Genomic DNA, 16,409 nt, shown 5'->3' on the forward strand with positions numbered 1-16,409 from the left:
CAAGAACAAATGCAAATACAATTGAAGCAGAATAACAAATACCCATTATACTATATTCTTAGGCAGAAATACCATCCGCTAGGCTTGATCTCAGACTCCCAGGGAGTGAAAGAAAAAGCACTGAAAGCTTATTTTGGATAGCCAAACGGAAGCGTACCAATGGAGTCTAGTGATGCTAAAAGAGGTCCAACTATGGCTCCAAAAGCAGCATGTCTTTCAAAAGAGAACTGAGAACTAATGACGGATCTCTCACAAGGGGAGCTCAGAAGAGAGCATAGGAAACTTAAGAAAAAGAACAGGTCAAAAATTAGTTGCAGGCAGACAATGCTGAGTATGAAGAAGAACATAAAAAGGCAGGTAGGAGAAGGATAATGCAGAGAACTTAAAAGGAAGAATTCAAAATAGGCAGTGTTGGAGGTAGGGAAGATTTCAAATGCATTGCAATATGCTAATCAAATATACTAGAATGTATTGATGAGGTCTCACTGCTAATTTACCACACAGAATCATGCTTAGTGTTATAAAACAGAAATTTGTTTGAAATATATTTCCTGCGGACAAAATCGTAGTAAGTTCACACACTAAAAAAACAACCAACCATGGATTTTACACTCTGCAGAGTTACAAATTATATCATCTCATGAAAGGGGTATTGGTAGACTCCCAGCATGAGATATCTGTACGCTGTTATAAAATAAATGAGGCTATACAAATGTGTCAAACACGCTTTAAACCCCTTTGAAAAGTAACCCAACAATTAAAAGCTATACTTACAGATAGTTGTAAAAACATTGGTAAAACAAAAGTAATCAACAGCGTTGAATGACAGGAGATGATACAGAAATTGCTCTTTTTCATCATCACAGCGGAGGAATGCATAGCGCTTGTAGAGTTTTCTGACAAAGAACACAAAATTATATATTACTATAATAAGACTTCCCAGACAGGGGGTTGCTGGCATTTACAATGAATCAATCTATATGTGCATCATGTAACCACTAAGGTTTTGACTTCTAGCTACCTTACTCCATAGATGTTTCATGTAGGCTTGCAGCCACTTAACTGCCAATGTTTCAATTAGGAATGCAGTGGTACCTTGATTTACGAACTTAATCCATTCTGGAGGTCCATTCTTAGACCAAAGTATTCTTAAACCGAGGTGTGCGCTTTTCCTAATGAGGCCTCCCACCAGCTGTGTTCAGCTTCCATTTGTCTTCCGGGGCAGAGTTCGCTAACCGGAACACCTACTTCAGGTTTTGTGGAGTTTGTTGTCCAAAGCATTCGTTAACAGGGCTGTTCATAGACCAAGGTACCACTGTACTATTCCCCACACTTTTTTAAAATTATCATGATTTTAGCCCCCTGTGGTTTGAATAATAATAATAATAATAATAATAATAATAATAATAATAATAATTTATTTGTACCCCGCCCACCTGAATAGTTTGGAAGCATAGCTGATGAAGGCTCAAAAACCAGGGGAAGCAGAAGGAAAGGCCACAGGAAATATAGTGCCTTATACAGATGAGTATTCTCTCCTTTGGCTACGCCTTCTTCCATCCTTTCCCCATTTGCTCACCTATTCTTATTCACAATTTCCTGCTCTTTCCATTCCCTTTTCCTACTTTCCTTCACCACAGTCCTCATCAAAAGATTTAATGTTATTGGAAAAGTTGAGTTTAGGAAGAAAATCAGAGTATCCAAATATATAAAATAATTGTACACAATTTACAGCACAATCCTTTGTGTGTACTCAGGAATAAGCCCTATTAAGTTCAGTGGAAATTATTACCAGGTAAGTGAATATAGGAATGCAATCTTATTCAGTCATCAGAGTTTTTATGGAATGCAAACTACCATGCACAAGCATTGTTTGTTACCTTAATTTTCTAGTTATATTTACCCCCATTCATTGCCTTGAACAATGTGCTGATGTAATTAAGAAGTGAGAAAAATGTAAAGAACAGAAAATTCATTCCTATAGTACCAGAACAGATGCTAAGGGAATTCCTCGGCTATAATGTGTTTAGATCCTACCCTGCCTCTAAGGTGCTCACAATAGCTCACATCAGGATTATCCCATTATAGTCATTTTTCATAAGAGTTATATTTTTCAAAGTTGAAACCAACAGTCTTCCAGTTTAAGATAGCTGAAAGAAATACTGTTTTGGAGATGTCTTCATCTAGTTTATTTTGGACTTTCTGACCATCACTATACAAAATATGTAGCAAAGGGAATGAACCCAAATTTTCTGAATGCAAACTTATGCATGCCCTCTTTGTTCCAAGCCTATTCTTTTTCAAGATTATTCTGTTTCTCAAGCAGCTTTATCAGTACCTGATAAAATCATATACTGTGTTATCTATTTTCTTTGCTAAAGGCTATGGCAAGTCTATTTAAAAAACAACTACCACAAACCAACAGATCTCCGTTAACCTCAAGCTGGACTCAACTTACTTTGTGAGTTCATGATCAGAAAGAAGGTGTTTCAGGTGGCGGGAAAGTAATTTCTTTTCCATAGAGAGCCGAACCCAAGCTCGAGCCTTACCAACATCAGTTTTGATCTCACTTATATTCTGGATATGCCTGAGAAGGAAAAGCAGGTTATTGTGCTGTCCTACTTTTTACTGAGTTAGAAAAGAAGTTGACAGGAATGCATTGCACAGTACCCCAGGCGAACCAACAGAAAGCCTTCCAGATATTGCTGAACTACAACTCCCATTATCCTTGATTATTAGCTATGCCGGCCAGGATTGATAGGAATTATAGTCCAACCATATCTAGCAGGCATACACTGGCTACCACTGTAATAGACATTACAGTTTAGTATTTTATTTACAAGTCTGCCCCATTCACCTATAAAGTCAGAGTGTTTAGATTTTATTCAAATTAAGCTAGTGGGTAAGGAGAACTTGGCACTGCCCCTGCCTATCTCTTACATCATTGCATTCCATTGCTTCAAACAATCTTCTCATGAGTCTAGGTAGCAGAACTGAGCTGCAAGAAAAATTGAATGAAGCAATGAAACTCAGTGAGGAAAAGTGGGAGAGAGGGCAGGGTTTAGTTCCCCACACCCATGTGCTCCACTGCATGTTGAAGAAAAAGAAAGACTGATTGCTCCACACACTCCTTTATGGAGCAAACCCATGAATAAATACTGCTGCCCTCTTTAGTTTGGCCCTAAGATGACATCAACAAGCAACTAAAGTAGCAGACATAACCGTAAGTGCAAGTAAATATTGAAGTAGGATTTAAAGAGGTTTTACTAATCAGTGAAAGGAATATAAAATTGTGCAGGATGAACATCCCTCTCCCTCAAAAAACACAAGATATACCTAAGTGATCTTACTATCTATCTTTAGCACAGTTGATATCGAGGATAATAATTAAAAATAATGAGAATTTGCTTTGTTTTCATTAATGGCTAGGAACTCTCTTTATGCAAGAATGTTATATTCAGAAAGGCTGAGTGACTTGTTACATATACACACAGCAAATTGGTAGTCATATTCATGAAATGTTTGACTTCTAGGCCTCAGCATTAATCATTGTTTCCAGAAGAGAGAACGTTATTAGAAAGCTGCTAGCTTTGTAAATTCCTCCCGGACAAGCAAGGTATGAAGCAAAGTCAGTGGGGGGTGGGGTGGACTGGAGAGACAGGGATGGCCAGACAGAGACCTGGGGGCTGGATAGAGAGCCTTCTGGTAGCCCCCATGTCTTAGTTTTCCCTCCCTGTAATAAAATATTTATCAGCAATGACTACAACAGCAATGTCATATGACATAAAAAGTGTCCCTGTCTATATTTCTCTATCATACAACAAATGCTCAATAGATTATTAGTTTGTTCTGAAACCATTCACTTCTTCCTGCTCAGCATATATACCTACTGAATCTAACTGCTACAAAAGATAAAGCACTCATGATTTTTGCATTCTGTGCTTATTCATATATTTAAGCTATTTTATATACTGCTTAATTACTAAAGGTAAAATAAGACAATCTTAATACTTGCCACTTGAGAGTAGTTGCCATATTAATGTACTACATATGCTAAAGTCTACTTAAAATGCATGAAATGGACAGGCACTCAACGTAACTCATTCCATCAGTGGAAGGATTTCTGCTTGCTCAGCAGAATTTTCCCCTCCTGCGCCCCTAAATCTGGTCTGGGTATTCTCCAAAGTCTGTGGAGCAGCTTTGGGGTGTGCACACAGAGATGGGGAGGAAAAGGAGCAATGCTGCTGAGTGCTCCAGATGGCTGGAAAGCCAAACAGGATGTTTATGTTATGGGACTGTACCGTGGGAACCAGGGACAGTCTATTATGTGCTCTGAGCACCGGATGTTAGCTCAGAGTGTCACATGACCCTGTACTGGAAGTACATGGGTGGAGTTTTTCTCTCTCTGCAGCTGGGTATCAGAGAGTGCAGACATGTTGTTCTCTGCACTGAGGAAAGACAGAAATAAAGGCATGTAAATACATTTCTGTCTGTCTCTTTCCCCTCCCTGGGGATGGCAGGGAGTGAGGGAGGAGGAGAGTGGCTGTGTTCTTCTTTCACGTTTGAAGAAGGATCGGCCGATAAAGACCTCGCCTTGTCTTGCCGGGAGTCGCTGACGGGGAGGTCAACATGGAATCAAGCCGGGCACCCGGAGAGTGGCCAAATTCCTCTGAAGATATGGCTTGATCCAACATATGGTAGCAGAAGCTGCTGGTTATCTGATCCATGGGAATCAGCATGAGAGGTGAGAGGTTGATGGATCGTGTGCCATCCTCTGCACCAAGGAAAGAAGATAACGTCTGCATTGCAGCCAGAAGCTGAACAGACGGAAGGACACCAAGAGGGGGTGTTTTCCAAGCAACGGAGCCCCAAAAGGTATGCTGAATATCGGGCTAAAAGTGTGAATGCAGAATGATTTATTCTCTGGTTCACGAGAGAGCTGCGTTTGGCAAAACAAGCTCTGAAAGAAAGGCTTGCATACCAGAAATTCTTGCGGCGAGATAAGGATGAAAAGTATGCACAGTTGCTAAGCAACGACAGTCAGTAAGTGGAAAACTACTGACACCTGGGGCTGGCTCAGTCAGAGCTGGGAAAGCGAAAGTTGTTTTGACTTTGAGGCAGCCTGGAGCTTGCCTGCCTGAGAGAGAGAGGCAGAAAAACAGCTCAAAAAGGAGCTTTTGGATTTTAACTAGCTCGAGAGTGGAGAGCTGAGACTTGGATTCAAAATGGATGCCAAGGACAGGGGGAGGGAAGAACGGAGTTCTAATTCCCCCACTGATGAAGCTACTGGAAAGGATGCTGTAGCTTTGAACGTTGTACAGTGCTACAATTGTGGACAGGCTTGGCATCTTCAGCGGAACTGTAAGAAGCCACGTCAGCCAAAAGGAGCAAAGGGCCGCTCAGCAAAGCCTGAGGCAGCAGGCAAAGGTCATACCAAGTCTATGGTGGAACCTGCAAAGGCCCTGATGGCGAAAGGAACCACGCCAGATGTTGGGAACGCGTTTATTATCGACACTGCAGCGACGGTTCATATGTCCCCGCACAGAGGACTCTTTTCGACGTTTAAGAAGCAAAGCTTCGCTGTGGAACAAGCCAACGGTCAGAAGCTGGAGGCGACTGGGGTTGGATCTGTGTATCTTAAGAGTCTGAACTTGACAATACAAAATGTTTACTTGGTTCCTGAATTGAAGTTCAATCTGCTGAGTGTTTCGCAGATTGCAAAGAAAGGACTGAAACTGTCCTATGATGATAAGAGCTGCAAGATCTTCAAAGATGGAGAGTTATATCTTTCTGCCAGACAGAAAGGTGGACTATATTTGTTGGACTTTGACCAAAGTGATTACATGGAATGTAATTCTGAGTCTAACATGATTTCTCTTGCAGGTGTGACCAAAACAAGCGCCAAGAAGGTGGCCAGGGTCGACAGAGCGTTTCAGCGGGTGTATGCTGATGTGATTGGTCCTCTAGAACCATCTAGAGGCAATGCAAGATTTTATCTTGTGTGTGTGGATCATTTCTCTAACTTTGTCTGGGTTTATGTGTTAAAGAAGCCACAGGAAGCCTTAGAAAGGTTTCAGGGGTTTTGTGACAAAGTTAAAGATATGCATGATGCTAACATTGATTGTCTTTTGACAGATGAGAAGCAGATTTTTCTTTTACAGGATTTCCAGAGGTTCCTGCACAAGAAAGGGATCAGACACAAGGTTGCTGTTTCAGCGGAAGCGTGGAACAGGGGTGTTTGTGTAAAAGTGAACAAAGAATTGCAAAAGGGGATGAATGCGCAATTGCTTAGTTCACATCTGCCACATGAGTTCTGGGCGGAGTCACTCATGTCGTTTTGTCATGCATGGGTGAGAAAGGTTTCGAAAGAGTTGGGAAGTTCTCCTTTTGAGAAACTGTTCCAGAGAAAACCTTCTGTTGCCCATTTCAAGGTTTTTGGGTCTCATGTGAGGACAGAAGCTCCAGGTGGAGTAAAGAATGCCAGAGGCATTTTTGTGGGATATGAAAAGGGTCTCTACAGAGTAATTTTGTCTGAATCTGGTCAGGTGATTCTCACAAAATTTCTAGAGAGTGCTCCTGAAAAGGAGAGAGTGATAGTGCACACATTTCCCACAGAGGACGATTCAGATGATGATGATGATGATTTCACAGAGTACAGTGGTACTGAGAGTGACAGTGATAGCTCAGAGAGCTCAGTTGTCACAGTCATTGAGAGGAAATCTCACACAATGGATAGACCTTCACAGGTGAAGGATGAACCACTGTTTACTGTTGGAACTGGTTCTCCTAAGAGTCCTGAGGCTGAACCAGTGAGCAGAGAGGATCAGCACCTCATACGCAGGTCTGAGAGAGTCACAAAGGGTGAACCACCCAAAAGGTACTCAGAAGAGTATGCTAATTTAGCTGTTGCATGTGTTGCTGTTGTAAACAACCGAGGACAGGTTGGAGCTGTGTCTAAGTCAGAGACAAAGACACAACAGAGAGTTGCTAGCCAAGGGAGTGCGGATGCACTCGTTCCTTGGAAACCAGACAACCAGAGAGGTACACTGGGGAAACCAGTGGCGGGGAGTTCCAAGGGTGGAACTGAAACAACAGGGGAGTGTTATGTGTATAACAACTGTTTGTTTTCTTCTCTGGATCACGCTTTGCATGCCGCAACACGCATTGATTCTTTTGGGGGAGGTTGTTACGAAAAAGGAGCAATGCTGCTGAGTGCTCCAGATGGCTGGAAAGCCAAACAGGATGTTTATGTTATGGGACTGTACCGTGGGAACCAGGGACAGTCTATTATGTGCTCTGAGCACCGGATGTTAGCTCAGAGTGTCACATGACCCTGTACTGGAAGTACATGGGTGGAGTTTTTCTCTCTCTGCAGCTGGGTATCAGAGAGTGCAGACATGTTGTTCTCTGCACTGAGGAAAGACAGAAATAAAGGCATGTAAATACATTTCTGTCTGTCTCTTTCCCCTCCCTGGGGATGGCAGGGAGTGAGGGAGGAGGAGAGTGGCTGTGTTCTTCTTTCACGTTTGAAGAAGGATCGGCCGATAAAGACCTCGCCTTGTCTTGCCGGGAGTCGCTGACGGGGAGGTCAACATGGAATCAAGCCGGGCACCCGGAGAGTGGCCAAATTCCTCTGAAGATATGGCTTGATCCAACAGTTCTACTGTGCAAGTGGAAATCTCTGTGTTGATGGAACAAGTTAGTTAGTTAGTTGGTTGGATGCCACTTTTTAACTTTCAAGCTCAACTTGTTAACTGGGTTTTTCTTCCACAGTACACACATACATGCAGACACACCAGCCCTGGCTCCTTTGGGACAGAGGACAGGGCAGAAATTTAACAAATATAATAATAAACTACCCTTTTAAGTTCATTCCATGCATCCAATGGAATAGACTTGCCTATAAATGCTTATGATAAAATAAACTTAACCTATCCAATTCCTACAGCTTCACACAATTTTGAATTAGGCCTTTTCTCCACAGAGTGAGTTTAATTTACAAGAAGTTATTTCACTGTAAAAAGAAAAACAGACACTGACTTTTAATCACTTAAGGAGAACTTTGGAAGAGAAGAATTAGAACTGCAATCCTCAACTTGCTTACTAGGAAGTAAAACCCACTGAACACAATGGGACCTGCTTCTCAGTAACCATTTTTAGGATTGCACTGTCCATCTCAAATCAGGAAAAAGAGGCTAACTAAAAAAGCTAACAGGAGCTATTTTAAAGTCAGCTGTACTTAAAATATTGATAAACCTTTCATGAAAGTTTTGTGTTTTTGTTGTTTTTTAAAACCAACCTCATGTCTTGGATGAGAGATACTCTCAAGGGAGACATTGCTGGGCTGGCATCCGACTTCCTTCTTTCTGATTCAAGTAGTATTCCTAAATTAAAGATAACATTTTGTATTAGTACAAATATTGATTTGTATTTACATTGGTAAATGCTTTCCATTTTAGCAATGCACTTAGTCAGCAAATGAATATTTGGGCTTACTGCAAACATTCACAAGAACCTAGCAGCCAGCCCACAGGGCTCTTTTGGATAGTCTGGAGGTTGCTGACTCCCACTGTGGAGGAAGAATCCCTGGAGCTCTAGATGATATGCTTCTAGATATGACCCCTGCCCATCTTGGATCCAGATGATAGTTAATGTGTAATTGCATGAGGGAGTGATCACTGCCACCTATGGCCACTCTTAAAAAATATAGCCCTGGACCCATTGGTTTGGACTACCAACCAGTTCCAAATATTCTCACCATAGGGAAGGTCGTGGCAGGTTTTGAGACTGAATCACACTTAGTCACCCTGATGGATGAAATGTATTGTGATCAGGTGACTTGGCTTCAGCTTGTGTACTCCTTCAGAAAGAGCATGTTCATAGCTGGGGGTGCTCCTGGATACATATTTGTTGCTGTAAGCTCAGGCAGTCTCAGTGGCTAGGAATGCCTTTTACCAGCTAAAGCTATGGACATTCTTGGGCAGGGATAGCCTGGACACAGTTATGCATGCACTGCTAATCTCAAGACTCAGTTATTGCAGTGCACTCTATGTGTGGTTACCCAGGAGCCAGGTCCAGAAGCTCACCTGGAGCAAAATGCTGCAGCTAGACTGTTCCTGGGGACAGACTTCCACCAGCGCATAGCTTGCACTGACTGTTCATATGCCCACCTTAAAGACCACCTGATTCCTTGTTCTTCTGCCCAATCAAGGACGTCCTCAGAGGAGTCACTATTAGTTATCCCCATGAGTCAGACATACAGCTGGTGTGCTGTGGACCTAACTCTGTGCAGCTCCCTCCCAGTCACGATCGAACAAACCTGTTCTCTGTTAACTTCTGGCACTTAGTGAATACCTTTTTATTTCAGCAGGCATTTTTCTGATTTTATGGTTAAGTTTAACTGATTTTATCTCATTTGTATCTTTTTTGTATTCTTATTGTGCAACACTTAAAAGACTTGGTGTGAAATAATAATATACACTGTTGAAGTTAATAAATAAATATAACTTAATAAATCTGTGTTTGGTGCAATCACTCTTTTGTGACTTTTTCTTTCTCAAAATGGAGAACACTGTTCATAACCTTCATACAAACTAACAATACCTGAGGTACTGAAGCTTCCGGATGTAGGTTTTCGCTGTCTATTTTCTTGGTAATGTAACAAATGTGACCACAAAGCAGACTTCCCCTAAGATTTAAAAGAAAGATTGTCAAATGCAGCATAAATTACTAATTTTGAGCATTATTCATATCTTTAGTTTTATTTCAAAAATGTTCCATATTAAATCATCAGATACTACTGTACCGAGACAAAATCTCTAAAACAAATCTACACACCAACCTTTTCCTATATTCACTAAATGATTCCATTAAACTGCCAATCAGCCTAAAGCAAGCTATACACATCAACTACTTCCACTCCGACCAAATATTCTCATAGCTGAGCCTCTATTGTGTACTCCACTACCCAGTCATTTCATATCACAAGAAGTCTGAGAAAGCAATATAAATATAAAATGCAGTATTCAAAGGCATGCAAAACTGGTATGTTATCCAGATTAACCTAGCCTTTGTTGAAAAGGTTCTCAACTTTACTGTAACCTGCCTTTGATAAAGAGAAATTTAATAAGCTATCACCAACGTGTGTGGCAATACTAGTGTTGTGTTCTTATGACACACAGGTGGGTGTCCTCCACTTGTCCTATCAGCCCCGGCCAGAATGGCCTATAGTCAGAGATTTATGCAAGTTGTAGTCCAGCAACAGCTGGAGAGCTATAGGTTCCCCATTCCCGTCAGATCATGATCAAAAGGAAACCCATCCCTCAATAAGGGACATGGTAATGTTGACAGACCAACTTAAATTCTACTGCCAGTCTCTGCCGAGCTGGGCAGATTTTACTATGCTGTTTTTGACAGACTTAATTTACTCTGGATATTTGGGTTATTCTTTATAAATCCAAGGCTACAACCCTATGTCTACTCAAACTTGGGAATAAGGCCCACTGGATTTAATGGGATTTATTCCCAATATACGTTCACAGGTACCTGCATGCAATCCTACCGAATGCCACTACATTTATTCTAGGACAGACTTCTAATTAAAGTCCCATTTTATGTTTATTTTCTATATTCCTGAATTTATCTTCTGTTTTCCTGAACGGGCTGTTTTGTTTTAACAGAATTTGTTTGCTCCTGGTTTGTCCAAAGCTCTGGTCAAATCTCAAAGTCTTGCCAAGACACTTGAATTTGGATATAATAAAATACTGTACAGTACAATACAGAGGTAACGCATGTGCATGATCTTACTACAGCTAAGCTTCTCATTCTTTATGAAACCCTGATAAAACTGGGGCACCATTTCCTAGCTGCAGATTCAATGAATCCCCACTGGCATCAGATATAGAAAGGAAAGTCTGCACTTCATCTATGTTGTCGCCAGCTTCCAAAATTTGATTCTTGACCTTGAACCAAATCATGGAGCTGTTCCTCATCAGCCAGCTACTTTCCCTTGTAAACAATGCACGGCAACCCATGCATGCTCCCCAAACCCTTCTGTCCTGCTTTAAAGCATCCACGTCTTTCTTGTAGAGAAGTTGTCTTCCAGATCATGGCTTGGGCTGCCAGATGCTGAGTCCAATCTTAACACATTAGGTACCAGTGTCCTGGCTCTTTCTATCGCCCAGAACAACAGAATTCTAGACAACCTTTCAGAAATCCTTGCATAACTGGATGTAAAAAAAGTGGTAGCAGCTACTAAAATGACTCCTAAGCAAGAACTGGATGGCCTAGTCTCTCATGATTGTTACAAATTTAATTCCTGAGTGGCACAAAGACCAACCAGCACGTGGGTTTGTCCAGAGCAATCTACAGATCATCAAAAATACTATCTGAAAGCTGATATCTACCTAGCATAATAGGACATAATGAAACCCATTCACTCATTTGTTGTAATAGGACCCAATTTGGCTCCTGTCACCCTTCCCCAGCATTCCAGACTAAGTGTTCAGGTTAATAGCAGCAAGGTGATTATATCTGTAAGAGAGAACTCATTATTTCAAAGAGAAACATGCTATAACCTATTATGACTGCAGCATAGTTTGCAAGGCATGTGGAAGAGAATACCCTAAAGGACTAGTTCACATAGGGCTAATAACCACCAAATATAAAACGTGGGTAAGCTATAGATAAATTAAAAGAAGCATAAGAATAAGTGCAACTCCACACATAAGTTATTTCCTCCATGGAGATCACCACCATGTAACCAAAATCAGTTTACCTTAGAAGGAATTCAGCCCTAAGGAGATCACTTTATCAGTTTCTGCTTGCCTGATGGAACAATCTCCCTTCGCCCCCCCCCCCCCAGTGCACTGTTATGGGGGTTCTCCTGACCCCTTCAAGCCAATATAGGAGTGGGAGACACAGGGGGAGGAGAGGGTGGGAAATCCTGTTGTGCTAGTTGAACTCACACAAGTTTCCACCAGTGGGATCCATTAATTAAATCTGACACTGTCATAAATGTCAAAATTAACATGTTCTATCATACACACACAAGCATCTGCCAGAAAGCCAGTACTTCTCACCAGATGTGAGTGGTAACAAAGCATTCATAAAATATGATGCAAATGAATTAAACAACTTATTGTACAGAAATAAAACCTGTGTAGGCTGTATCTTTGAAGCATTAAAGGTGAAGGAGGGAATCAGGTAAAGACAAAAACCAGGTTTGCCTTCTGCTCCAACTGAGCTCTCCCTTCCTACTCCAAGACCTTTCATCATTAACATGGGATGGGAAGAACAAAGGGAAAGATGGAGACAGGTAAAGTCAGTATCAGATGACGCTCTGCTAGGCTTGTATTAAGTACCGTATGGTTTTTAATATCTCAATGTATTTAATAAATTTTAAGAGTTATTTTGAGAATGCTGGTCAAAAAGCAAAACATAAAACAAATACTACTATACATTAGCTAAATAAATTTAGGATATAGCATTATTCTGGAGTATAAAAAATGTGAGACACTAACAAGCATCTATAAAAAATGTGAGACACTAAAGAGCATCTATAAATTGACTGATGAATGCTAAAGATTGTTATAGCAGATAATATTGAGAAAATTAATGAATAGTGGTTGATACATATGACCTCAAATATTCAAATATTCAGATAGGATCCTTCAGATGTTAAACTTCTGACTTGGCATTCCAGTAAAATTATATACTTGTACAAATTAGATAAAAGGTAGACTGTACAAAAACTAAACTAATTCAAGTTTATAGCTGCTTATAACCATACTGGATGAGTGCAGATCATGAATGTTATACAACTGCAGCCTAGTCTTCAGCATGTTTATTCATCGGTAACTGCCAGTGTTTCCAGTACGGCTTACTCCCAGATAAGTGTGCATGTGTTAAGTCTTGAAGAGTGGATTAAAGTATTTGCATATTCCATTTTATAACTAACACCAAAAATGTATTTAACATGCAAAAAGATTTGCATTGATATTTAGACACAGAAAAAAGTTACATTAAATATATAATTATTAAAATTCATTATCTCCCATAACAAACATTGCTATATTTCAAGCAAACATGGGAATTAATATCATATTACTGATTATTGTACATATAGCAGGAGAATTAAAAAATGCCTTTCTCAATCTAAGTAATTCTCACCCAGCTGCCATTGAACTTCATTCCTAGTGTTGGATAGAGTTGCTGTTATTTAAGGTTACCAAGACCAAAACAGAGAGTTGAGGAAGCAGCAACCAGAGAAGGTGGAGAGCTGCTGGGAGGGAAGGAATCAGTGCTCATTAACCTTTCCCTTCTTTATTTTGTTTAGGTGAGATATACCATGAGCCAAGGAAGATCTGGGTAACACTGATGATATCAGAATTAAAAAAGATGGTGACAGAAAAAAATTTTGGGTCACATCCCAGACTCGCTATAAAGAATTTGCTGAGAAGTTAAAGAAAGGCTAACATGGAAACCAGCGCATCTTATAAATACACCTGATTTAATAACAACACAGCAGAAATGGCTAGAGATTTATAACAAAATTTATTATAATTACTGTTGTTGACTTCAAGCTTTTTAGTCCAAGGATTTCTTGAGTGTTTGCAAAATGTGAAGTGCCTTTTACAACTGATCATTTATCAGGGAGGGTAACATATTACTAAGAAAAGTTACTTAGGGCAAGAAGTGTATGAGTATAAATACTGACAGCTAAAAATTCACTAATGTATGGTCAGGAATCAGAATGTAGTTTTTAATTGTTATAGGTGAACATTATTGGAGACACACAGAAAAATGTATAGGCTACTAAGGAATGTTGAAGTAAATAATTATTCAAGTTCATTATTTCTAACAAACATAGTAAATATTGAAATTATTCTCACACTATTAATTAAAACAATGTTCATTTAACTGGTATGTTCTAAAATAGGAATAAAGAAACTGAATAGGCTCAATCAGATTAATGTAAGCTGTATTGGCATTTCTGCTCTGGTGGCTCACTCATACAGGTATCAGGACAAGAATATGCAATGAATAGATTTTTCTCATTCTTATCCATCAAACTGGAGCCAAGAAAGATTTTTTCCCCTCAAGATGTTTGGATTTTTGACCACTTATTTTTATTTACCCCTGGCTTAACTTCATATGACTCAAGAAAATCAGCATGCACTTTCTGCAATACACCTACCCCCTGCCTGTGGCCCATTGTGGCCTGGATTTCACTGCCTGATTTGTGAAAAGCTAGAGAGTAAATGATCCTGCCTTGCAGTAGGAGACTGGATTAGAAGACCCTTTTAAATTCTGGTTTAGGACTTATGGTACTGATGGCCCTGTAAACAATAAGGCAGGCAGACAATACAAAAGAGATTTAATGCGTAAATAAAGACATCATTGTAAACATCTCTCTCAATATTACACTTACATGATGAACAACATATATGCTGGCTCCAGTGCTGGAACAGATCACGTAAAGAGCACAAAAGCCCAAGTGAGCTTATAGTAAATGAAAATCACATTGTGTGGAATTATGAATGAAAAGCTCACATGAAAGGTAACAATTCATTTCCTTGAACTGCATGCTGAGATATGGACAAAGTCAAGGGAGAAGAATGGCATGCGTACAAGAGATGACAACAAAGAAGGAAAAATACTCTCAAAGCTGACAGGTAAGCAGTATCATACATCTTGCAACATTAACTGGGTTGATAAATATGAGGCCGCAATCACAAATGGAAGAGCAAGTTGGTAGCTAGGCAGGGCTAAGACGATCCAGCAGCAAGGGGGGGGGGGCAAAAGCTGGGTGTAGTATGGAGGGAGCTGGGGGTATAATCTTCTACTGATGATTTTTCAAACAACAAATTTACAGAAACAGGCTTCTGTGGTTGAAAACCAAAACTGGTTTTACAAGGAGGAATTGTGATTCTTTTTTTTTCACTTTTATTTCAGAAGTGCTTGGATATACTGCACTTCTTCCATCAGATTCCTAAATACTCTACCACAACAGACCGTTCAGCACTGTTTGCCAACATCTTCAATCAATTCAAAGAATTAACCTTATGTAGGGTTGGCCGCTTGCTGGTCTGAAAGGCCCAAATCTGAGTTGTAGCAGAGTATACTGATGCTCTATCTTCTAGGATGAAAGTAGTACAGCTTCTATCCTATGTAGTATATAAGAGGGAAGGTAAGAGTCAGACAGCATATACCTGCACACACAGAAACTGTTACAGTCTAGAAGTGGATTTGGGCAAAGGTAGCTCTACCTAAGTTATCAACAAAAAACCCAGGAAGTTCTAATCTACAAAACAAGATATAAAGGCCACCAAAGCTCCTTAGATAACCAAAATTCAATTTTTTTGTTCTCCTTTGAACTTATGTATAAGTAACGGCAATTTCATACAGGAAATCCATCAGTGCGGTTTCTCTTTAAAGGAATGAGACTTTATGCCTTACTTCATCATTTTCTAGTTAAAAGCTCAAAGTAAAGGTTAAAAAAAACAAGGGAAAATAAGAGTCAGGACTTCTTGCACTGGATCCAGAAATCCCGTGAGCATAGCTTTGCTCACAGAAAATGTGTTCTCTGTCCTGTTGATGGATTGGGGAAGAGGTAATTTTTTGAGTTTCTCCTTTCCCCAGCAACCCCACAAAAACTTTCCTTGGGGTATTGGGGAAGCATTCAGAAGTGTAGGAGGCAACCATGAGTACTGAAAGAGGAATCTGTCAAAATTATCTCTACCTCCTCCATTGAGAAGATCCTCTGCTGGATCCAACCCTTAGTATTAAATTAAGCAGCTCTACCTAAAATGCAAATTCTAATTTAAATAAAATATTTAAATCTCATTCAAAAAAATTCAAGCATGTATCAGCACAACTCATTCTTTATATCTGAAAACAATACAAAAAGATGGCACATTTTTAAAAGGTAAGTAAATATTTGAAAAATTGTAGAGTGGTAATTTCAATTCTTACCTGCTTCACCTGCAGACCATGGCTCCATATCCTTTCCAAGAGATCACAGAGACTAGCTATTAATGTATTCTCTTCTACACCTGTAATGTTCACCTCACCATGACCAAGTTCGACTGCTTCACGACCCATTTTTTCCACTAGCATTCTCTTTGTCTTTTGAGACAGAAAGAGAAATGGACAGTTACTATTTGTCAGATGAAACCACCAGAATATTAAATAGCCTTCACATCATGTGAGCAACGTGTTAGCTGAGTAAAATACAGTGATTTTAATTATAAAATGTGTTGTTTTAACTGGCAATGGTTATCTGTTGTGTCATACTGCCAGCGTTGTTCCCTTTTCTGCCTTGTTTTTCTATAGAAATCAGACATCGCAAACTTGTTCAGCACAATGGAAAAGTTGCTGACAGCAAGTGAATTTAAGTCTATGGTTTG

At 39.9% G+C, this 16,409-nt stretch overlaps 1 protein-coding gene across 7 annotated transcripts in view; it reads right to left on the reverse strand.

The window, feature by feature from the left end:
- The window catches only part of DENND5A (DENN domain containing 5A), a 61,939-nt gene that overhangs the window by 10,878 nt on the left and 34,652 nt on the right, over positions 1-16,409 (reverse strand). For 4 of the 7 annotated variants that reach the window (XM_083597705.1, XM_083597704.1, XM_083597706.1 and 1 more), the window contains 5 exons: positions 15,976-16,128; positions 9,604-9,688; positions 8,300-8,384; positions 2,459-2,587; positions 775-896 (listed from right to left, as the gene is read on the reverse strand). In XM_083597705.1, coding sequence (XP_083453831.1) covers positions 775-896; positions 2,459-2,587; positions 8,300-8,384; positions 9,604-9,688; positions 15,976-16,128 — 574 coding nt within the window. Of the gene's footprint in view, positions 1-774; positions 897-2,458; positions 2,588-8,299; positions 8,385-9,603; positions 9,689-15,062; positions 15,168-15,975; positions 16,129-16,409 lie in introns of all 7 variants that reach the window. The other 3 variants (XM_083597703.1, XM_083597701.1, XM_083597702.1) reach the window with 1 other exon arrangement.

This window comes from Podarcis filfolensis, assembly GCF_964270895.1.
Source record: "Podarcis filfolensis genome assembly, chromosome: 1".
Lineage (NCBI taxonomy): Eukaryota > Metazoa > Chordata > Lepidosauria > Squamata > Lacertidae > Podarcis > Podarcis filfolensis.